Here is a 24,270-nt window from a genome sequence, read left to right on the forward strand (position 1 = left end):
ATTTGAGATCCATCCCAGCAAGCCAATGCTCAGCAGTTGTGGCAGTAGGAAGGATCTGTGTTCTACCAAAACCTTTCCCAGCAATCTGGGCAATCCCACAGAATTTTACCTTTGGTGTCTAGTCTCCAAACAGTGAAGGGGAGACAAACTCCTCTGTTTCACTTCTCACTGCCCTGCTGGCTGCCCAGCCCCACTTCCAAGGGACCTTCTCTCTGGGCAGGCAGGTGGAGGCTGCTGTGGCAGAGCTGAACCACCCAGCACTGTGCTCACCACAGCCCTGACTGCTGCTCTGGAGAAGAGATTCTGCATTTCTCTGCCAAGTTTGCTGGCAGTAGCACTGTGATGAATAGGGGAATGATTTGGCCAGTTGCCTGTGTTTAGTTGACAGAGTGTTTGCCTTTCTTGCCCACTGAGCATGCAAGACAAAATGAGTCCTGGTTCTCAGACTGGTGTTTAGAGAGGAAAGAGGAGTTGGCCCTTTCCATCCTGGCTGCTGGGTCCTCTGCAGTGAGGACAGAGCTCCTATGACTTTGAGCTTGCCCTTCCTAATACTTTCACCATGAAAGAGCTTTCTCAGGGCACCTACTGCTGTAAAGTGCTTCTGTGTTTCAATCCCTCCTGCCCACAGCCACAAATGGTACCAGGAGGGGGGAATGCTCCAGAGTGTCAAAGAGGAAGATATTGTTTGGAAAGCTGAAATCAAGTGAGGAAAACAGACAGAAAATGATTCTGCCACTGCTAAAATACCAACCCAACACCACCTTGCTGAGCCCTGTGTTGGAACAGCAACACCAAATGCCCCAGCATGTAGCTGATAGCAGCACTGGCTCTTAGGGAGTAGTTCGGAGCTGGATGGTTCATTACGAGCAGGCTGCTGCTCATTATTCACCTTGGGCAAGGATAGCTACTGCAACTACAAATGAACCTAATTAGGAGTATTGCTCTGAATAGAATAATCACACCAGATCAGCAGATGGGAGAAGGGAGTCAGGTAAGTTTGTCCAAGGCACTGCAGGGAATTCATATCATATTAATGAATGGGAAGGGCGTAACGCACTCGGAGGAGCTCGAGCCCAACGTTAAAGAGGATGCAGATGGGAAGTGATTTGGTTTAGTCCTCATTGTGCTGTTAATTGTTGTTATTGTGGATAATTATAGTGAGCCCATCTCCACTGCACTGAGGCAGGCTGTCCTCTGGATTGTGGACAAACAGGAATGGTATACAAACAGCTTCACCCTGCCACACAAATGCTGCCAGGTACTTTAGAATCCGTGGGCTTAGGGGGATTTACATGATCAAAAGTGACAATTTCCTGGAATATAACTCATTGCAGGGAACTTTATGCCAGTGCAGCATGGAAATTGCTTATTTCCAAGTGTGTCATTTCATTGTCATTATCCCAGCACAAGATTTGGACTCATTTCACGACAGAGAAATGGAATGACACACTTTGTTATAGTCCTGCATCTGCTTAAGAGAGTGCTGCAGGATCACTTCTGGGCCTGCTCTTCTTAGAGGATGCTCTCCTTATGGTCAAGAGTGCTCTGGACCAGGACTTCTTCCCAAGTGCTGTGGTGGTGCTGCTCAGGTGCTGTGGGCACCACAGCTTCTTGGCTCTTGATGCTTGTGACTAGTTTTCCCAGGAGCTGTTGATGCCGTGGTAGCTGGCTGATTGAGATCTGGAAGTCATGTGGTTGTTTTAGTTATGGGTGTAAATTAAGGCAGGAATCTTCTTCCTGCTATGCAGGTGCAGTTTGCAGCCAAAATTCTCAGGAGAGATGGGCCTCATAGAACCTTTGAACATGTAGGTGTGCTCCTGAAGCAAGCTGAAGAGCCAGCTTTAGCTGGGGTTAGAGGACAAATGTCGCTGTGTTAAGTAAACACTTGGCTTAAGTTTAAACCCATTCTATTCTCCCTGTTTTTCCCATCTGGTTTTCAGGAGGCATAAGGGTTTCAAGCAGCTGAGCTGAAAAGAGCCACACATTTGAAGGAGAGAAGCTAATGCATTTAGCACAAGGAAACTATCTAGTCAGTCTCAAATTGCATTGACAGTGTGGGTCCTCCCCAGTGGAGCTTGTAACAGACAGAGCAGGAATGCAATAAACATGGGGAAAATGCCAGAGAGAAAAACTATGGATGGCATGTGAAATGAGGAGCTTGGCCCAGGGGCAACTCTTCTGCTTTGATACATTTATCACATCAGAGCTGCAGATTTGCTGCCTGTGGTCTCCTGTGTAAGTGACAGAATGGATGACAGGAAAAAGCAGTTAACCCCAGTACTGCTGAGGAGCCCTGCACCTGGGGGTGAAAGAGGAATCGTTTCTGCATGATGCCAAAAGTAAGGCTGAGATAAAGGTTCCTCTAATGCAAGGGGTGTTTGCATTTTTCCAGATGAGGAAGGCCACTTCCCAGTGCCATGCTCCCACAGGTGGAGCAAGGGCTTGGAGTCTTGTACCGCTTCATCGGGGCTTGATTCTACTGCTGACATTTACAGGTCCTAAACTCTTCTTCATCAGGAGACTTAGCAGAGTATTATTTTGAATTGTGTAGCTTGTGTTGAATGAAGAGAAGCTGGTGACAGGACCCAGGGAGCCAGGCTCTTCCCCTCACTGACCGCCTGCATTCCTGCGTTCTGCATGCCAAAGCCTTTAGCGCATCCCCCGGTGTCGCCTGCGCTGCCGATGTGACGTCCAGGGACCCAGCGGTTTAGCTGCTGGACACAGATGGTGCAGCAGAAACACTCAGAGGAGCTGGGCAAAACCGGTACCGAGGTGAAAAGGAAAACAAGGCAAGCCACCTTTTAATTAGGTGAGGAATCAAAAGCATGTGGCTTGTCTGTGAGGCGAGGTAGAAAGGCAGCTGAGCTGCTATGAAACAGAGCCACATCAAATGTCATCTGATCCTGAGAAGCTGCTCTGCCAACCTCGAGACTCTTCATGCTCTCATTAAAAAATGATAATGTTGTCAACCTACTTAATTTCCTTTCTGAGTGTGTTTAAATGCCTTCATGGAGTTGGAACAGGGTGAACAGCAGGGATGGCTCTGCAGATGATGGGTGCTGTGGAGCTGCTCAGGAGTGGTACTTGGCACAACCAAGGTGACCTTGTGGGAAAGGAGCAGAGGAGATGGAGGTGTGCTGCTGGCAGCTTCTTAGATGTGTGTTAAAAGATTGTCCCCTGTTCAGGGGGAGAACTTTAGGCTGGTCAAATGATCCACTAATTTCAGTGCAGAGAGAGGAAAGTCATTGTGAGTGCCAAACAGGAGAGAAAGAAAGGTATGTCTGTGTAAGAAAAAACGTTGAGAGAGGATTGAATCTGCAATTCCTGATGCTAAAACTTTGGCTAAAGGGTCAGGAATTGTGCTCAGTCTCAGTCCTTAGCTCTCTCCTAGGATTATGTGGGTAGAACCATGGCTTTAATTCCCCATTGATGTTAGATTAAACAGGAAACAAGTGCATTGTAACAAACCACTGCCAGTGGCTGTCAAAGGGAAGGATTTTTGCATTTCCCAATGGTTTTATCAATGGAAAGAGGTTGCAAATTTTAGCCTTTTGTTTTGTTTTTGGCCCCACTGAAGCTTTATTTGTCTCAAAAATGAACAATGTCCCAGAAGCAATTATCAGCAGAGTTATAGAATCATGGAATCACTGAATTGTCAGGGTTGGAAGGGACCTCGAGGATCAGCCAGTTCCAACCCCCCTGCCATGGGCAGGGACACCCCACACTAGAGCAGGTTGCTCACAGCCACATCCAGCCTGGCTGCAAACACCTCCAGAGATGAAGCTTCCACCACCTCCCTGGGCAACCTGTGCCAGTGTCTCACTACCCTCATGGGGAAGAATTTCTTCCTAACATCCAATCTGAGCCTAGTCACTTGTAGCTTTGTTCCACTCCCCCCAGTGCTATCACTCCCTGACACCCTACAAAGTCCCTCCCCAGCTGCCTTGTACAAAACAGAGAGAAACTTGAACAGAAAGAAAAGAGGGAGGTGCAAATCTCTCCCTTCTGCTGCTAAAGACAATTCAAACTTTAAAGCTCTTGAAAGGTCCTTGCTGAAGGCTAAACTTCTGCCAGGACCTGTGAATGATGCTGGAAAAGCACAGTAACAAATTTTAAGGGGCTTTATGACTCCACTACAGCAATCATTAGCACCAGCTTGGCCAGTTTCCTTGAGGATTTGGTACATCTACCATTCAATAGGCACAAGGTGAAATCCAAAGTCAGTGGTTTGATCAATTTCTCACTTCCTGAAGGGATGTGCTGCCTCAGAGACAGGCTTCTGTGGTGCATAGGAAGAGAGGAATTGCAGCTAGGAAACCTAACTTTGTGAGGAGAAGAAAATAACTCAATGGTACTTGAGTCAATGCAACTGCCAATGAAATCCTTCTCATGATGCAAGGGATCCTGGTTTATTCTTGGTCACAGCATCCTGCTGTTTGCTGGAGTTCTCTGGCTGAAGATGATGTCAGCACAGGAAGCACTCTCTGTTTTGTCCTTGGGCTCTCCCGTTGCACACATCTCTTGGTGTCTCCTGAGGCTGAACTGAGGTCACCCTTTGCCTGGAGGCCATGCTGCAGCTTGGCACCCTTCAGAGAGCTAACAGTTGCCATGTTTACCTTGGCTCCATTTAGAATGGTCCAAAGTGCTTGGAAAACAGCAGAGATGTGTGTTTGAAATGTCAAAGTCTCCTATTTGGACAAGTTGCTTATTATATTGTGCTCATTGTGGGTGAAGAAGTCAAGGTCTGGATCACTGAAAAAGTGAACCCAGCAGCACCTGTTGCTAGCTCCAGACATGCTCAGCAACGTGCACCTGAGTGGGAAAATGCTTTAAACAAGCATTTAAATACTGCTTTGTGTTCAGAGAGGTGCCCAGCAAATGCAGCACAGCGCAGCCAGAGCTCCAAAAAATCCCTGCTGTGCTGCCACTGAAGAAGCAAGAGGCCATGAAGCAGCTTTCTGGGGTGCTTTCTGGGAAATCAGGTGTACAGCCCTGGCACAGGCTGTGCATGTAGGTATTCAGCCTGGAGACAATGCAAAGGCACTCAGCTGCACTCAGACCTGTCAGCAGTTATGTGCACAGTCAACAGAGCTCTTTGGAAGGGGTGCCCAGCACACTTCAGAGGACAATGCAGTTACCTGAACAGGATCAGTGAAGGGACCTTTGTTAGCATCACCTCTCATTGTCTTCCCTCCTGCAGCCCTTATGCCTTTTTAAAAGCTGGGTTGTTTTCCTTGCTATACATATGGCCAGCCACAGGCAGTGTAAATACCCAGAAGGAAATCTGCCCAACAGCTTCTAAATTGGCTTCTGCATGTCTCATGTGATGTCTAATTGGCAAATATTTATAAGCATTTTGGATGTTTGACATGATGCTTTGTTTCGAGACTTCATCTCCAATCCAGCATGGAACATTGCTGCCTTTCCCTCCCCCTCCTTTCTCTCATCTTTCTTTCTTTTCTTTCTTAGCTGGCAAACTTTTCTCTTGATGTTTATACAGTTACCTCTCTAGGGTGTGGGGGTTTTTGCTGCTGCTGCTTATCCAAGCAATGAAGCATTTCTCCCCGTGAGATGTATGATTCTGTGATGTAGATGAAATACAAAGAGCCAAGAGCTTCAAGGAAACATAAAAAGCAGGCCCTGTGCACCGTGCCTACAGCTTTCATTTGCACAGCAAACTTACTGCTCCCCAGCAGAGCCAGATTTCTGCTGAGTCCATGGCTCCTGCGTTGCTCTCAGGGGGCTGGGTTCAGCTGGTTTGTGCTGGGCAGCTCACCTGAGCATGCAAAGGCTTTTGGGCACTGTGACAGCCCCAGTCAGAGATGCTGGACCTTCCCGTCCAGTAGTTCCAAAAGTCTTGGATTTGTGTGGAAACCCTCAAATTCCAGTGGAGCAGATTTGTAAGAGACAATATGCCATGGCCAGAGGCCTTGAGAAAGGGTGGCTTTAATCTTTCATCATCCTCCTGTCTCTGCTCCCCTTTTGCTCCTTTTATTTGGTTAAAAAGCAGAAAAGAGAAGCAGCATTAGATAGTCTGCTTCTACTTTCCCCATGAAAAGGGCTGCAGATTGCATCACTCTGAGCCAGATCTGTGGCTATATATTGAAAGGGAAACTCCTCTGTGATACTTGCTTTTCTGATTAGAGATCTGACCCTGAAGCTTTAGCACAAGCTAACAGAACAAGGAGCTGTGTACAGGACAGCAGCACACCCTGTGAAACCTGGAATTCTCTCTTGCTATAGAACAGAATGGCTTGGAGGATGGATGGTATGGAATGGAATGGAATGGAATGGAATGGAGTGGAGTGGAGTGGAATGGAATGGAATGGAATGGAATAGAATAGAATAGAATAGAATAGAATAGAATAGAATAGAATAGAATAGAATAGAATAGAATAGAATAGAATAGAATAGAATAGAATAGAATGGACCAGACCAGACCAGGTTGGAAAATACCTTTGAGATCATCAAGTCCAACCTATCACCCAACACCATCTAATCAACTAAACCATGGCACCCAGTGCCTCATCCAGGCTCTTCCTAAACACCTCCAGGGATGGTGACTCCACCAGCACTCTTCTTATAATATTTACTGACCTTCTTGATTGTGGTTCCTGTCCTGCTCTTTGTGGTGGCTATTTGGAAGCAATTCATAGGAACTGAATTAAATGTCCCAAATGGTGGCACAGGAAGTGCTTTTCCTACACAGGTTGTTCTGTAGCTGTGTGCCATGCCCTGTCCCACAGGTCTGTGGCCCCATTTCCAGTAACAACTGTGCAGTGAAGGATCCCAGAATCCCAGCATTGTGGGGTTGGACCTCTGGAGATCATCCAGTCCAACCCCCCTGCTAAAGCAGGGTCACCCATAGAAGGTTGCCCAGGATTTCATTCAGGTGGGTTTGGAATTTCTCCAGACACTACAAGCTCTCTGGGCAGCCTGCCCCAGGCCTCCACCACCCTCATAGGAAAGTTTTTCTACCATTACAACCAAAAACCCCCCTTCAGACTGATTGGCAAATTCATCCCTCTTCAGAACCCCTGAAGCCCAGGAGGTTGCTGCAGTCCTTCACTGAAACACTTCCCTGCAAGTATTTCATCAGCATCAGCAGGAAACAAACCCAAGCACGTTCCTGAATCTAGGACTGGAAATGCACACAAAGCTGATGGATTTTCATAGTTCCTGAACCATTGTCCCCACTCTGGTGCCTGCTGCAGGCTCCTCTGCACTGAGGGCTTCAGCAAGCCCCAGACCTGCTCACTGCAGCATCTCTGTGTGCCGTGCAAAGGGCCCTGTGGTGCTGGCATGTCAGAGGTAGGCTCCCACGCATGACCCTTGGCCATGATTGCCTTTTAAAGCGGGGGAGTTGTAAGTAACTGCCTAAGATAAGTTACTGGTCTCACCTTTTCCCACTTCCCATGGCTTTTTTTTTCCCACAGACTGCATCCCTCTGACCCAAACCAGCTCTTTTCTGAAGAAATCTGGGTGGGTTTGAACAGATGTGGAGACATGACAGAGTTCATTTAGAACATAATCAACAGATAATAATAGGGTACTCAGAGAAATTGCAGCGAATGACAAGTACCATCAGCCTTTTCAAAACAGCAGAATTAGCCATTTTTAACTCCACATGCACAACAGCCTCAGAAGCAGCAGGAAATGGCTAATTTGGACTCCTTTTATTATGTTCTAGCCTTTTTTCTATATGATATTGTAACATTCTCCAGCATTATCCTGATCCTGCTCTGCTCTGGGGGAAATAAAGCACTGTTCCATGTAGCATTGGAAGCAGACTGGCTCTCTGCTCTGCTTCATCTTCCACCCTGAGACCTGACAGCAATCAGCCTGTTTGGATGAGGCCTCAGCATCCCTCAAGTGTGAGCTGTGGTTCTCCATGCTGCAAAGATCCATCTGGTTTATGACACTCCCACTCCTCACCTTCTAGGAGGTGGTAGCTGATGGGAGCAGTCTGGAAGGTTTGGGTTGCTGGATTGCCTGTGTCTGGTTTTGCAGTGCTGCTGAGAGGACTGAGCTGGATTTTGTCCCTCCAGCTGTGAGTTTTGTGCTGTGGTGAGAAGGAGGACATCCATTTGCAGCCCACTGCCTGGCCAGGTGTGCAATGTTCCCCTGGAACATATTTAGACCGGGGGGGCCATGAAATGCCTGATCTGGAGGCTGAACCCAGCTGCCAGAGTCAGTGGTGCAATTGAGGCTGGTCCTACACACCCCTTGCAAGACACAGAGGTAATCTTGCTCTCTGTCTCAGGGAAAACCCAGGGCTCTGATCATCAAAAAACCCTTGGTGCAACCAGAAGTGACTGGAAATGTGTCCTTGCCTCCTTCACCTCTACATCCTGACTCCCCTACCCCTCACTGACCCTTGCCCTGGAGCTGCAGCCTTCTGTCCTACACAACAGCAAGCCCCACCACTGTCACAGCACTGCTTTGTGCAGGCTGTGCAGGATCTCAGATGCTTCCAGTGCTGTGGAATACAGGAGACTTGTACAGCACAGCCACACACACCAACCTCACTTCCATGCTGCTGTAAATCTCAGCTGCTTGGGGTTTCTACCATGTGTCGTGACTTGTAATCCAGGGAGAGCTCAGAGCTGCCTTCCAACACCTGAAGGGATCCTGCAGGAAGGCTGCAGAGGGACTTTTCATCAGAGTCTCTAGAGACAGGACAAGGGGGAATGGTTCTAAGCTGAGGTTTAGACTGGGTCTTAGGAAGAGGTTTTTCAGTACAAGGGTGCTGAGGCTCTGGAATAGGCTGCCCAGAGAGGCTGCGGATGCCTCCCTGGAGGTTGGGTGAGACCTTGTGCAGCTGAGTGTAGTTGAGAGGTGTCCTTGCACATAGTGGGGAGGTTGGAGTAGATGATGTCTGAGGTCCCTTCCAAGCTGAGCCATTCCACTGTTCCATGATTGTGTGTGCAGTGAGGTCATTTCTGCTGGTGTCACCAAGGCTCCACTGTGCATTGGGGTCAGGAGAATCTTGGCTGCCAGTCTGCTGCTCAGCTCAGTGTTCTGTAGAGATGCAGCCAATAACCTGTGCTGGCAGAGGGACCTGAGGAGAGTCACTGAGTGGCTGTGTTCTCACTCTCAGGCTGGCAGGATTGTCTGAGCTGACTCTGAGAGTGAAGGAAGCCAGAATGAAGATGACAAATGCCTTTGTAAAAGGGAGCATCAGAGGACACCGCAGGTTCAGTAGTCATTGAGGCTTGGCTTAGCACGTGAGGAAAGTCTCCTGAGAGCAGTGAGCTGCTCTCCTCCCCAGCTGCACATTTGTTTGCTTTCATTTTTCCTCTTCTTTTTTTCCCCTTTTCTCCTTCTTTCCTTTTCCTTTTCTTTTTTTTACCTGCTCCTTTTCCCATTTTTTTCCTCCTTTTCCTGGCTTGCCTCAGCCTGTACCTTACATAAATTGTGTTTCTGCCTGGGTCTGCTTCAATATTGGAGTAAATAATTGTTAAGAGAAAAGTCATTCATAGTCTCTGCATAAGTACAGAGCCAGCTAAAACATCAGGCTTGGAGATATGAACAAAATTTGGTCCTGATGGAGTTTGCCAGCTGGGAGCTTGCCATTTACAGCTGCTTTAAAAGCACTTTCCTAGTTGCTAGCTAAACTGCTTTCCTCAAGGCAGAAGAGATAAAACACAAGCTAATACACCCAAGATGTTCAGATGATGTGGAGATGGTGATGAGGATTACCTAAAAAAGAGCTTGTGAGCTTTGCAAACAGTGCATGGAGAATGGAGTTAAAGCTCAGAGGATTCTCACCCTTCATCTTTTCGTACTTGCTGGGCTAATGAAGTGCCTCCATTACCTGTGGCAGGTTGGGATTGCATTCCCAGCCTGCATCTATTTTCAGCTCCATTCACTGTCCTTCAGGATTCTTGTAGCTACTTCCAGGCTGGTATTTCAGTTTGGGCAGCTGTTCTCTCAGTGAACAGATGAGCTTTTTATGTATTGAAATTCATCTTGGGATGGTGAAGATGAAAGCACTGAACTGATCAGAGAGGAGCACTTTGAATGCACAATCTGTCTTTCATCTACATTTCAGGCCTTACTTCACCCCAGACTTGGTATCATTCGCTCTTCAGACCCCATCTCCACCAAATATTTAGGTACCAGATTTGGGTGCAAAATGTACAATCATTTGCTGCCTGCACTTTGAGGACATCTTAAATCTCAGGGCACTAAACTGGCACATTTACAAAGCCTCCTTGGTTTCTGGGGCATGCACCTGCTCTGCTTGGTGTTCTGTTACATCTTCTTTTAATCCAGATTGGAAGTTCTTGCTTGCCTCCATTTATGAACACCCCAGTTAGAACAAGTGGTCTGACTACAGCACTCAAGGAGGAAAAGGGAACCCTAGATTTCAACCTTTTTGAGGGCTAAGACGTGGTGTGACTGAGTTAGCCATAGTTTCTTTGTGTGTGGGGGAGAACTGAACTTTCTCTCACCACCACATGTGGCCACACAAGTTCCAGCCTGCAGAAAGCCTCACCACTAAAACACAGCTTATGCCCCAGCTGCCCTCCTCAGCCCCTTCTCCTAAGCCTCTCACAAGTGTCATCTTCCCATTTCTGGCTCAACACTTTAGCCCCATCCCTGAAGGGCTCTCTGCCTCCCTGCAAATATTGAATTGCTCTGTGCTGAGTGAAGCAGCTCTTCATAGCCTTCAGCATGGTGAGCCAAGTTGGGACAGAGACACGCACAGCAGAAGCAACCTCAGGCCTATGATGAACTAATTAAGCCAGCTGAGCTAATTAAGCTAACTTATTAAGAAGAAGAAATAAAAAATTCATTATCAAGTGCATCTCAGTTCTAAAGGGGAAGAACTGTCCAGAGGAATCTGGCAACCTCACACTGCAGACTGGGCTGTTCTACCTCGTTAAGGAACGCTTGTGCAGCGCTTTGAGATCCTTGCCTGGCAAGGAAAGCGAAGGCCTTGCTGTGTGTAAATGTTAGAAGGACTAATTTAGGAGCTACAGGAGCTCAAAGCCAGGTTACTCTTCTCACTTCATCAAAGCCAGGTTGAACTACCTTCTTTTTTTGGCTGTTGCCTTAATTAGATAAGCTGCTGAATTTAATTACCTCATCAAACCTAATTAGAAAAGATCTCTCAAGTCAGTGAGAGCTTGTCTTGTGCTTATTATTTCTATTTGTTGCATCAAGCCTTTAATATCACCACTTTGTTAGGGTATTGATGATAGCCTTAATTGTGCTCTAATTTATGGCAGTTACTCAGACAGTGGCATTTTCCTCACCCCTTTGAAGTGTCAGCACATGAAAATCAATCACAATTTAACTGAAAGCAGTGAAGATCCTTTTCTAGCCCTCTGCCAGGTCAGCTGCCTTCTGTCTCATAGAATCATAGATTCATAGAATCAATAAGGTTGGAAAAGACCTCAGAGATCATCGAGTCCAACCTGTCACCCAACACCTCCTGACTACTAAGCCATGGCTCCGAGTGCCACATCCAAGCCTTTCGTGAACACCTGCAGGGACAGTGACTCCACCACCCCCCTGGGCAGCACATCCCAATGGCCAATTCCTCTTTCTGGGTGAAATTCTTTCACAGAAACCAGGTTGTGTTTCTGAAGTCTCTCTTCCTGGAGAAGTCTTCTGACAAAACTATCACCCTCTGGATGCTCTCTCAGGACTGTCTAATAAGCAAAGCGTCAGGCGATAAATGCGAAGCTCAGGCTGGTGTTACAATTGAAGCTCATTCATTTCAATGCAGTGCTCCAACTTACTGCACCAGAGTGAAGCTCCTGCAATTAACATTTAATTAAAAAAAAAGAAACAAATAATAATTCTAAAGGCAGAGTTTCTAGCAGGGAGTGCAAATGGAAAAGTGTGTTGTAAATCTCAGGCTGCTACCAAGACCTCTGTTTAGCACAGGGGACAGAGATCAAACAATTGCTTACAGTCAAAGTTTCCCTATAAAGTTCTTGTAGTTCCTTCTAATTCATAATTAGCTGTCCAGGACTTGCTCTGTGGAGCTTGCTCTGCTATGGTGTGAGCTCTGCTGCGGTGTGAGCTCTGCTGCTGCTGGTAGAAACATTGCTAAGTAAGTCTGGAGGTGTTAGTTTGTGAAGAGCCAGCTAGACCCTGGATGACATCTCATCCATCCCCCCAACCATCCATCCATCCATCCATCCCCCCAACCATCCAGAGAGGGACCTGGGGGTGCTGGTTGATGGTAGGATGAACATGAGCCTGCAGTGTGCCCAGGCAGCCAAGAGAGCCAATGGCATCCTGGCCTGCATTAAGAACAGTGTGGGCAGCAGGAGCAGGGAGGTCATTCTGCCCCTGTACACTGCACTGGTTAGGCCACACCTCGAGTACTGTGTCCAGTTCTGGGCCCCTCAGTTTAGGAAGGAGGTTGACTTGCTGGAATGAGTCCAGAGAAGGGCAACAAAGTTAGTGAGGGGCTTGGAACACAGCCCTGTGAGGAGAGACTGAGGGAGCTGGGGTTGCTTAGCCTGGAGAGGAGGAGACTCAGGGGTGACCTTATTGCTCTCTACAACTACCTGAAGGGGGGTTGTAAACAGGCAGAGGTTGGTCTCTTCTCCCAGGCAGCCAGCACCTGAACAAGAGGACACAGTCTCAGGCTGCGCCAGGGGAAGTTCAGGCTGGAGGTCAGGAGGAAGTTCTACACAGAGAGAGTGATTGCCCATTGGAATGGGCTGCCTGGGGAGGTGGTGGAGTCGCCATCACTGGAGGTGTTCAGGAGGAGACTTGACAGGGTGCTTGGTGCCATGGGTTAGTTGATTAGGTGGTGTTGGGTGATAGGTTGGATATGATGATCTTGAAGGTCTCTTCCAACCTGGTTTATTCTATTCTATTCTATTCTATTCTATTCTATTCTATTCTATTCTATTCTATTCTATTCTATTCTATTCTATTCTATTCTATTCTATTTGGGGTTTCAGTACCCCAGCCAGAAGTTCTACAGAGGTAACCTGGCTTTGATCAACTTACTCTTACTCCTTTGTGGCTTTTTGGGGTCTTTTTTTGTTGGTTGGTTGGGGTTTTGTGGGGGGGGTTGGTGATTTTTTTGGTGGTTTGGGTTTTTTGTTTGTTTGGGTTTGGTTTTGCTTTGCTCATTTGAGGTTTATTGCCAAATGCCCAATTAAACAACCCCTCTGTCTCTGTTTTGCCTCAGAATGACTACAGGAAGCTATCTATGCAATGCAAGGACTTTGTTGTGGGGGTGCTGGACCTGTGCAGAGACACTGAAGAAGTGGAGGCTATCCTGAACGGAGATGTGAACATCCATTTGTACCCCGACCACCACCGGCCCAGCCTGAGCAGGATCAAACTTGCTATTAAATACGAGGTCAAGAAGGTGAGCTGCTGCTTGGAGTCCCTGCTGAATGCATCCTCACCTCTAAGTTGTTTCCCATGGATGACACCTGGAAAATAGCAAATGAAAGGCAGGGTTCAGTGGGAGCAGGACTGTCCCTGGAGTTTTGGTGGGGGGGGTTGTTTAATTTGCATTTTCTCACAGGCTCTAACATGGAGAACATTATTTGAGAGGGATTCTTACAGCAGGCAGTTAAACTGATAGACATGGATGGAGGATGGATGGGTGGGTGGGGGGATGGATGGATGGATGGGGGATGGATGGATGGATGGATGGATGGATGGATGGATGGATGGTTGGGGGGATGGATGGATGGATGGATGGATGGATGGATGGATGGATGGATGGATGGATGGATGGATGGATGGATCACTGTGATTTACATGAAGGTAAGGGATGGATCTAGCAGGTGCTGTGACAGCTTTGGCCACAAGTTGTACAAGCAGAGGCTTGAGTCCAGATCCTCACCATTCCCAAAACACCTGTCCTTCCTTCAGATTGAATCTTCTGCTGCTGCTGAGGCAATACCTGGGCTCTGCAGCCTGACTGAAGTCAGCAGGCCAAGTCTCATCTCTCTGGTTTCAAATGCCCCCTGACCCTTTAGTTCTGAGCCACACTGTCACTCTCCAAAGCCACTTGCAACCACCAGAAACAGCCTTCCATTGAACATTACAGAAAGGACACACACAAAAGTGGCAGTTCTGCCCAGCTCCAGTCCCTTTACTGCAGTAGTTGGGAAGTGGAATTTAGCTTTTAACAGGGGAAGTCTTTATTCAGATTAGATCAAAATCTACTTCTAATTAATGTAGGGGGTTTGGAGATGAAGACTGATAAGAAGTGATAGGTTCCCAGCTTCCATTCTCCTACAGCTCTAGATCCATAATCTGGGAGTTGAAGTTCCCCCAAATCTACCAGCCAGGAGGAAAATGTAGCTTTTGAGGGAAAACATAAAGACTGATTGGCTCTTAGAAGTACTTTAAACCAAGATCCATCCTTTCAGAAGCCTGTGGTATGAATGGGAAATTTCATGCTGGCAAATCCCAGGCCTGGGTGGTCCCAATTAATTGCTCCTACAATATACATTGATGGAATCTGGGCTCCTGCTATGGGTTCCAAATTTTCAAGCTAACATCTGCTCTCCCTTTCCCCTCCCAAACCCACCACCTGCTCCAGTTTGCCTCTCGACTGTGCTGCTGTGCTGGCTAAAGAAGGTCTTTTCCTGTTATGAAAGCCATTAATTAAAGAGAATCTTCAAACTGTTCTTTGAAATGCATTGCTGTCGTGCAGGAGCACAGAGCATGGAGCCAAATATTTCCTCCTAGGATGCTGTGTCTCTGTACCCTTGCATCACCAAAGCTGTGCACATCTCAGCTCACTCCTAGATGCTTTTCAACAGCCTGGGTCAAGTTTAGTTGTTGAAGCTGTTGCTTTGGTAACAGGAGGTCAAACTTGCTCTGGAGTCCTTTATCTAAAGGGCACTGATAGCATCTCACCAAGGAACAGACCCCAGTGACCTGTGGGCTGAGAATTGTCATGGTCTTGGTCAGAGCCTTTTCAATGTACTAAGCCCTCTGTGTTATTTTGCTTGTTTATCCTTCAGAATATTTCTGCCTCCCTCCAGACACCAAGGCCATTAGCAGGAGCTAAGCTCTTGTTAGCTAATGTGCCTATCCAAACAAATTCATCCTGCCTTAGTTGGTTTCAGAGGAATATTTCCTTCCTCTCACAGAATCCCAGACTGATTGGGCTGGAAGGGTCCCCTGGAGATCATCCAGTCCAACCCCCCTGCTAAAGCAGGGCACCCACAGCAGCTTGCCCAGGACCACCAGGTCCAGGTGGGGTTGGAAGCTCTGCAGAGGAGACCCCACAACCTCTCTGGGCAGCCTGCTCCAGGGCTCAGCACCCTCAAAGGAAGGAATTCTTATTTTATGCTCAGATGGAACCTCCTGGGTTCCAGTTTGTGCCCTTTACCTCTTGTCCTGTTGCTGGGCACTGTCCTCTCCCCTCACCCTGCTTTAACTATTGATCAGCATTGCTCAGATCCCCTCCGGGGCTGCTCTTCTCCAGGCTAAACAGCCCCGGGGCTCTCAGCCTTTCCTCCTCATGTTGATGCTTCAGTCCCCTCAGCATCTTTACAGCCTCCTCTGGACACTCTCCAGTAGTTCCCTGTCCTCTTGAACTGGGGAGCCCAGAAAATGCATTTTTTCCACTGTCTGTAGGTGCACCATAGCACAATGCATGAACACAACCTAAAGCATCTGGGGTAGGTCATATACAGTTCATCTTTTCGTGTCCAAATATCTTCCTACACCCAGGGAAGCTGAGCACCCTTTCCAGAGCCCAGCAACTTGCCTCTCACTGCTAGTAACTGTTAACCTGGTGACAGAACACAAACCTGAGGACTCATCAACCTTGTGGTGAGTCTCAGGCCAGCACTTTTCAGAGCATCCTGTTCAGCAGGCAGCATCTTGTCTGCGTGCAAGAGGTGCATTTGACTGCTAGCTCCAAAGTGAGAGAGCTCTGTTGGTGGGAGGCAGGGAGACCTTCAGATGAATGGCTTTGGTTACAGGCAGAGACTTAGGGTATTTGTCACACTTGCTCAACAGAGAGGCTGTGTTAGGGTAGCACAGTCATGATTTCCTTCAGAGGCAGCACATTTCAGGTGCATGTGCTCTTTCTCCAGCTGAGAGATGTTCAGCCTTCTGTATACAAACCCTCTGCTTTGCAATCGATGTTGGTTTTGAGCAGAGTCTATAATAGAGAGGGAGGAGGTGGAGGGTGGATTATGATCCACACTTTACCAAATCAATTCTTTAACAGGTTCTGTAAATTTCAAATCATCTCTTGGAAGCTGCTGCAATGACTCACAGGTGTAAGCCAGGTCACATCTGAGCGTGACAGGCAGCCCAAGGCAGGCACTTCCAGTGACACCCCTACCCACAGCACCCAAACCCCCCAGGCCCCAGCACTTGGGCTGACAGTGCTGCCTGCCCAGGGCAAGGCTGGGTGCTGAGGTGTGGGTGGCTGTAACTCACCCAGAAACAGCCCCAGGGACACGGAGACCTTTCCAGTTTTCAGCTGTGCTCTGGGACTGGAATGACACAGAAATCATAGCTGAGAGAGAGGTGGGGTTTGGAAGGGACCTCTGGAGGTCATGGAGTCCAACCCCCTGCTCAAGCAGGATCACCTTGGGCAGGTCACACAGGAAGGCATCCAGGTGGGTTTGGAAAGGCTCTGGAGAAGGAGACTCCACAACTTCTCTGGGCAGCCTGTTCCAGGGCTCCATCACAGGCTTGGCACCACAGACAGAGACATCACCACAGGCAGAGTGGTGCTCACCGTTTTATCTTATCCTGGAAGTTGGCAAAGGAGGACTAATGAAGAGACTACAGCTGTCCCTACAACTCTGCTTCCCCCTCTGCCATTAGCATCAGCATTCAGATGGTCACTTTGTCATTCTCCAGCTCACTAAGCTCCAGATGAGCCAGAGAAATCAAGATGTTCTTCTCTAAAGGAGCACTAAGCTCCCAAAGTATTTCCTATCTATTCTTTCCCATCAACAGCAAGAAGAATCTTAGGCAGGACAGCTTGAAGGATGCTTGGAGAAAAGAGAAGAAAGGAGTAGGTGTCATGTGGGACTCCTTTCACTTGGTGCCCTGACCAGATGTCTGCATTTGTATCTGCACGTGTAAGGAATGTTTGATGTTTAACCAGGTCTGTGTCTACCATTAGCTTCTGACCTCCCATGGCCACATCAGTAGTCTCAGTGCCTGCAGCAGGCTTGCTCGGATGCAAATCTGCCAGGAATAACTCCTGTTGAAAATTGTTACTTAACATCCATGACTAGGGGCCACCAAGGTGAGCAGAGGGCTGCAGCACCTCACCTATGGAGACAGGCTGGAAAAAATGGGGCTGTTCAGCCTGGAGAGGAGAAGGCTTTGGGGAGAGCTTGTAACTGCATCTCAGAATCTGAAGGGGACCTACAGAAGGGCTGGGCAGGGACTCTTTATAAGGGCTTGGAGTGCTAGGATGAGGGGCAGTGGTTTGAAACTGGAGCAGGGGAGGTTTAGGTTGCACATCAGGAGGAAGTTCTGCACAGTGAGAGTGGTGAGACACTGAAACAGGTTGCCCAGGGATGTGGCTGGGGCCCTGTCCCTGGAGACACTCAGGATCAGACTGGATGTGTCTCTGGGCAGCCTGCTCTGGTTGGAGGTGTCCCTGCTCACTGCAGGGGTGTTGGACAAGATGAGCTTTGAGCATCCCTTCCAGCCCAGTGCAATCTGTGAAGGTGTTTTCAGTCAGGCACTGGAAGCATAAGGGCAGCACATGTTGTGCCTGTATGTGGAGTCATTTTTCATCAAGCCAGGGTGTGAGAGACATCAGGAGAGAGGCTGTTGAGGCTATTCCCTGAGACAGCCAAGAGTGGGGAAAAGCAGGTTTGATATGTTCCTGGTACAGCTCAGCTTTACCCCTCCTGCTGTCTGCTCTCATTGTGGTCTATACTGTTCTGCTGCTTTCTTGTCCTCCTTTCACATTCCCAGGAGGCTCATGTGTCAAAGTGTACCTTTAGGTCCAAAGCTGTTGCTCCTCTGCAGGAGGTGATGCTCATTCTCCTTCTTGCCCAGTGTCAGAATGAGCATCTCTGTGTTCTTTCAGTTGCCAGTGCTGAGTGCCCACCTCTGGTTTCTCAGCAGCTCCGTTCACAGCCCTCACAGAGCCAGGGCACCTTTCCCTTTCACCAGCTCTAATTTAATTAGCAGTAAGACACACAAATTGGGTTTGAAGGAAACCAAATAAAACAGAATTAATAAGAATTAAGCAGAAGCCCAGCTGCCTGTGTAAATCCTGATTAACAGAGAGCTGGAACAGGAACTTTTCTCATAACTACATTATTAGTAATTAACATATGGAGGATGCTCCAAACAGAATAGTCATGGCTGGATTAGATTAGAGCTCTTCACTGCATTGGTTGTGCAATTCAGATCTTCAAGGCCATGAGAAGTCCAAGCTATTGTCTGCTGCTACAGCAACCTGCGCTCCCCATTCACTTGCTCAGAGCAGGTGCTTGTACCCTGCACAATATCTTGTTCGTGACATTCCTTCTGGAGTCCTCTCATTGCTGAACAGAGCCCCAGCTGCATCATTTCCACACCACATGGGAGCTAGAGAAGGTTAGTCCCTGAATGGGCAAGAGAAGCAGCCCTGCTCCTGCTGAGGAGGCAGCTCTGCCTCTCCCCAAGTGCAGCACCAGACACTGCCCCATGCAGAGGCTGCAGCAGAGCTCAGCTGTAGCACATCCTTGGGAAGGTTAACTGGACAAGCTTGATGCTTGCATCAGAAGCACCAGAAAATAAGCTAGAGACCAGAGGGCAGGAGAGGCCAAGGGAGGACAGAAGTCCTGACCTCCTCCTTCTGGAGAAAATAAGCTAGAGACCAGAGGGCAGGAGAAGCCAAGGGAGGACAGAAGTCCTGACCTCCTCCTTCTGGAGAGCGAGGAGTGGGTCTGTGCCACCTGCCCTGCTGGGTAGCTACAGCTCTGCGAGCTCTCTGTGCTCCTGGTTTTCAGTTACCCTGGGAATTCCTGCAGTGCTGTGCCCTGGGGAGGGACTGCTGGAGGAGAAAGCAGCAGAGGGCACACCAGGGCACACCACCCACCCCCTGGCACACAGCCTGAGCAGTAGCCTTAACACAACTGGGAACTGCATTTTGGTAACTCAAGTGGAAACTTTCAAGCCCACAACCTTCAGAGCTGTGTGGGACACTGGAAAGCTTTCACTTCTCTGGAACAAAACTCAGTTTAGGAATATCCCACGGGATGAACATGAATCTTTCTGTACTCCAGGGGTTGTAACATGCACAGATATAGCTTGAAGCAGGACAGGGTTATGTTTTACCATCTCAATGTGAGACCTCCTCAGGAGAAAAAGACTTCCAGGAAGTTGATGTTTTGCATTTGCTTGCTGGCCAATTTTGTCACAGAATCATAGAATCAGTAAGGTTGGAAAAGACCTCAGAGATGATCAAGTCCAACCTATCAGCCAACACCTCATGACTAACTAAACCATGGCTCCAAGTCCAATCCTTTTTGAACACCTCCAGGGATGGTGACTCCACCACCTCCCTGGGCAGCACATCCCAATGACCAATTAGTCATTCTGGGAAGAACTTTCTCCTCACCTCCAGCCTAAACTTCCCCTGGTGCAGCTTGAGACTGTGTCCTCTTGTTCTGGTGCTGCTTGCCTGGGAGAAGAGACCAACCTCCACCTGGCTACAACCTCCCTTCAGGGAGTTGCAGAGAGCAATAAGGTCTCCCCTGAGCCTCCTCTTCTCCAGGCTAAACAATCCCAGCTCTCTCAGCCTCTCCTCACAGGGCTGTGCTCAAGGCCTCTCCCCAGCTCTGTTGCCCTTCTCTGGACACGTTCAAGTGTCTCAATATCCCACTCTTTAGTTTCAGGAATTTTTAACTGAGGTCTTGAGGAGTCAGTGATGACTTGGGCTGGGCTGGTGGGAAGAAGCATTTCTTGCTTGCATTCCTGGAGAGCCAGTCAGTCCTCTACAGACGTAAGCTTTGTGTGGAGAGCAGAAACACCGTGGGCAGCCTGGGCTCTTAAGCTTGCCCATGGGGGTTTTCTTTACACAAGTTTAAACCAGAATTTACAGCCATTTTGCCAGGGATTGGGAAGGGAAGGAGTCACTTCCCTTCCTCCTCACACAAAGTCTTTCTGTGCCTCCAAGTCTTTCATTAGCAAGGTTCTTTCCTCCGTCAAAAATCTGTGGCTCTGACGATTTCCCCTTGCCCAAACGCTTTAATTGCTTTTCTTTTCCAAGATGAGTCTCATTTTGTTATTTCCTGCCCTTGCATCCCTCCTCTCAAGGCTCATTTCACCATCCCAAGCAGTGCTTGCAATATTCCCAAGTTACTGTAATAAGGAGACTTAATTATTTTCATCTGCAAAGTGCCACAGGCTCTCAGATGTCCATCAAGACGTTGCCAAGGGAGCACAGGAAGACATCAGCCCCATTGCATGGATGGCCACTGCAGGTTAAAAGAATTAAAACTATCTTTATTAATAAGGAAATTCTCTTAGCAAAGATCAATTAATGTGGTCTGCTATCAACTTGACCTCAGTTGCCCTCAATTTTGGCTTCGTCTCTCTGCTCATAGGCAGCAGAACTCCTAAGATGCCTTTTTTGGATGGAAAGTCAGATGGGGATGAGCACAACCCCTCAAAAATTAATCAGATTGAGGTTTTAAAGTTATTGAGAGCCGAAGTGGCGCTCAGATTTGGATGTCTGCATGGGTGCTGTGCCAGGGTGAAGCTCTCCTACCCGCGGTGAGCTGTGATCCTGTGATTCAATGATCTTTTCAGAGCACAACTGTGAGGTTCCCCAGCGTGTGGATCCCCGATGGAGCGGTGCTCCTGTGCTCCCTGGCGGCACCCCTGGCAGAAGGGGAAAAGCCAGGCACAAAGCCACTTGCTGCTCCTTCACTTCCCTTTGTAATTCAGAGGCACGAGGTGACAGCTGAGCCATCCAAAGGGCTTTTCGGCTGGGCTCTCCAGCCTTGGAAGCATCACTCACCCAAGCAGGGGCTCCTGCGGGCAGATGTTAATCGCTGCAGGCTTGCGGAGGTGATGAGCCACGTCGGAAGACAAGTGTTTAATAATGAAGGCAGAAAGGTTGTTCAAAAGGGGTGAACACAGCTACAGGCTGGAAAGAAAAGTGGTTTGTCCTTGCCCCGCCAGTTTGTCTTGACGTTCCCAGTGTTGTCCTGAAGATCCATCTCTGCAGCTGCTCTTCCAGCTCTCAGGGATTGAGCACGCTGCTGCTCACTTGAATTGCAGCCTTTGCTTGCTGAGGGTGTCCAGCATTTGGTACCAGGCTTACAGAGAAGGGGTGGGGACACAAGAGGAGTACCCCTGTGAGAGCAGGAGGCACAAGTTGGTGGTGTTAGTTCTGGCACTCAGGGGTTTGAAGGCTTTTCACTGCTGGGTTTTTCCTTCCTACCTCAGCCCCTGGCTGCTGCATGCAGGGTGTGTTGGCAGAGCAAGATGAAGCTGTCTGAGTGGTTCACTCTCTTGCCTCAGTGGTGGATTTCTGTACTCCTAAGGGAATTAGAATTATTGCAGCAATAAAAGAGAGGCAGCAGGGGTTTGTTCTGCACGATTAATTCCAATCAGCTGAGGCTGACCTCTGCCTTTCAACGCTCTTCCAATAAGCTTCCTGATTTCTGCTAACAGCTTTTTATCTGTCCAAGGTGGATATCTTTTTATTGTCTTCCTTTTTCTCTTTGATGTGTGAGCATTGTCTGGCACTGCCTTTTTCGTCCCCTGGCTGTAGCTTATCTCTTCTGTGCCACAAGAATAAGAGAGAGGCTCTTCAGGTAGGGATCATGGGGTGCATTGGGCAGAGGGTTTAAGCACAGTGCCCAACCACTGACAGCTTTGGCAACTGGAGTGCCAATACTGAGCAGCAGCAGTGGCCAGGGGCCTCATCACAGCTTTCTCTGTCCAAAACAACAGAAAACAGACAAATGAAAGCCTCTCTATTGTCACAGTGTTTCCTGTCAGCTGTAACTTCCTATGCAGTTACAGAGATACAAAGGTGCTTTATTTTCTGCCTAGTGAAACTCCTGCAGTTCTGGACAAGCACTCTGAGGAGCAAATCCTCCCTGCCCTGAGAGCTCTGAAGTGCTTTCCCACAGCACATGGACATGATAAACTACATCAAATCAGATAGCAGCCTGACAAAGACATCTTTCAATGTGAGCTCCACAATGGTCTCTGAGACATCCTCTTTATTTCTGTGTGTGAAACAGATCCTTTGGGCCCTCTCAGTTCCCACCACAGGCTTTGAGAGATTTTTTTTCCATATTCTAGGCAAACATTCATCTGACTCCTTTGATCCCCTGTGGCTTTTGGAGGTGTCAGCACTTTTCTGTGGCTCTCAGTGTCTTTCAAAAATGCAGCTTCCTTCTTGGAGTTGCCTCTTCAGACTGAGCCATCATTTTATTATTCTTAGCCTTTATCAAACCTAAAAACAAATAAAAATTGTGTGGCTGATGGGCTGGAGGGCAGCACAGTTTGATTCCTGAATCAGAGGGATGCATGCTCTAAGGAAAAGCCACTGCCATGTACTGGGATCCCTGTACCAGGGGACCAGAAAAGCTCCCACTGCAGAGTCCTGGTGCTGAAGCATTGGCAAACACTTGGCTTGATCTCCCAGGTCCCTTTGTCAGCTTGGAGGGGACTCACTCTGCACTTAGTGCTTTTAAATGGCCTTTTGGACCTGCACAACTCCCTCCACTGCTGGTGCTTCCATTTCAGTCAGGGCTATCCTGCCTTTCTGCACAGCCCCAGCCACGCCAGTCTCATCCTGATGCCTTCTACCTTTCCTTTCTTCTGGGATGCAGCACAGGAGCAGCCACAGCTTGCCTCTGAAAGCTTCCTAGCCTCATTTTCCTGTACTGAGGGCAGGGAAATAACATTGAATGGGAACTTTGAAAAAGCATTACAGCATTGCAGCCTCTGAGATCCAATCTACTGTATCACCACTTTCATCACACCTTGCAGCACTCTGCTTTGATGCTTTTGTCTCAAAGCCTCTCCCTTTCTGTGCCTATGACACCAAGCAAAGCGGGAGTGTGATCTTTAGCGTGGGGTCAGTGCCCATTCCCGGGGGGGGAGGCTCTGTAAGGCCTCTGAGGAGAGCTCAGCTCAGTTTCTGAGCTGTTGCTGGTGCTGTTCAAGGGTCTCTGTGTATTTCATTAATATCTGAGGGAGCAAACAGAATGAAAAACTGTACTGCTGGCTCTAAGCAAATAACAGCTCCAAGCTCATTCAGGCTCTCATCTTTCTTATCCTGATCTTATTTCCCCCCCTCATCTTTGTAATAATCAGAGTAAGATGAACACCATCAGGGCTCTATGGTGTGCTGCCAATCTTTATTGCCCTGTACACAATGAATTGTTCCAGTGATCAGGGCTTTGTGGCAATTGCTTTCTCCATTTTCCTGTATTTGTGTTTTCATTGTAGCTCTTCCCAGACAGAGTGGAGGGAAAAAAAAAAACACCAAACCAACCAGCAAACCAAAGAGATTAAAATGTCTGATGAATCCTCTGAAATGCCAACCAGCCAAAGTCTTTGACTGTCTCATTGCCAAGGACAACTGAATTTCTTTGTCTGAATCAATTCTCATAATGCAGTGCACAATTACAAGGGCTGCTGCTTTGGCCTTTCATCTCAGAGGTCTGCACACCTCCCAGCCTAATTTTCCCTCCCCTGCATTGCCACAATTGCTGTTGAATTCATCATATCTGCAAATCAGATTTCCAAGGGGGATCAATTTGCTCTTTAGCTTCCTTCCACCTCACCTTTCCCTCCATTTGCCACAGCGATGATGAGCCCCAGCAGCTTTAGCCCCAACACAAACACTGGGCACTAGGAAAGGCCTCCTTGCAGCTCTGCTGTCATCACCTTGACCTTCAACTTGAAATGCTCAGAAGGACCAGGACTGATGATTTATAGATCATCTCTCTCTCTTTTGTTTTTGAAAGCAGCTGAAAATAAAGACTTTTGAAATGTTAACATTGCCAGGAAAAAGCTCTAAAGACAGAAGAGGTTAAAAGGAGCCAACAAAGTTCTTCACTGATGTATTTATTCAGTGGAAAGGGTAAAGTCTTATTTTCTCTCTCTCTTTTTCCCCCTTGTTGAGAAATGCAGACCCCAAAGCCTCATTCATCTGAAGAAGCACATTTTAAATAGCTGCTGATGTGCTGCTCCAGAAGGAAATGTGCTATTCCACCCCAGCCCTAATTACTGTGCAACTGTATTTCATTCTGCACCAGCAATGAACGGCTCGTTTTCACTCACAGTAACGGGTTTGTTATTATGCAAACACCC

The 24,270-nt window shown here is 48.0% G+C and overlaps 1 protein-coding gene across 1 annotated transcript in view; it reads left to right on the forward strand.

The window, feature by feature from the left end:
- Positions 1-24,270, forward strand: part of TRPC7 (transient receptor potential cation channel subfamily C member 7) — a 250,690-nt gene that overhangs the window by 190,651 nt on the left and 35,769 nt on the right. The window contains exon 3 of the mRNA XM_068148605.1: positions 13,169-13,351. Coding sequence (XP_068004706.1) covers positions 13,169-13,351 — 183 coding nt within the window. The remainder of the gene's footprint in view (positions 1-13,168; positions 13,352-24,270) is intronic.

The sequence above is a fragment of the Melanerpes formicivorus genome, unplaced genomic scaffold (genome assembly GCF_026170545.1).
Source record: "Melanerpes formicivorus ecotype bairdi unplaced genomic scaffold, bMelFor1.0.p_v2 SCAF_2, whole genome shotgun sequence".
NCBI classification, from domain to species: domain Eukaryota; kingdom Metazoa; phylum Chordata; class Aves; order Piciformes; family Picidae; genus Melanerpes; species Melanerpes formicivorus.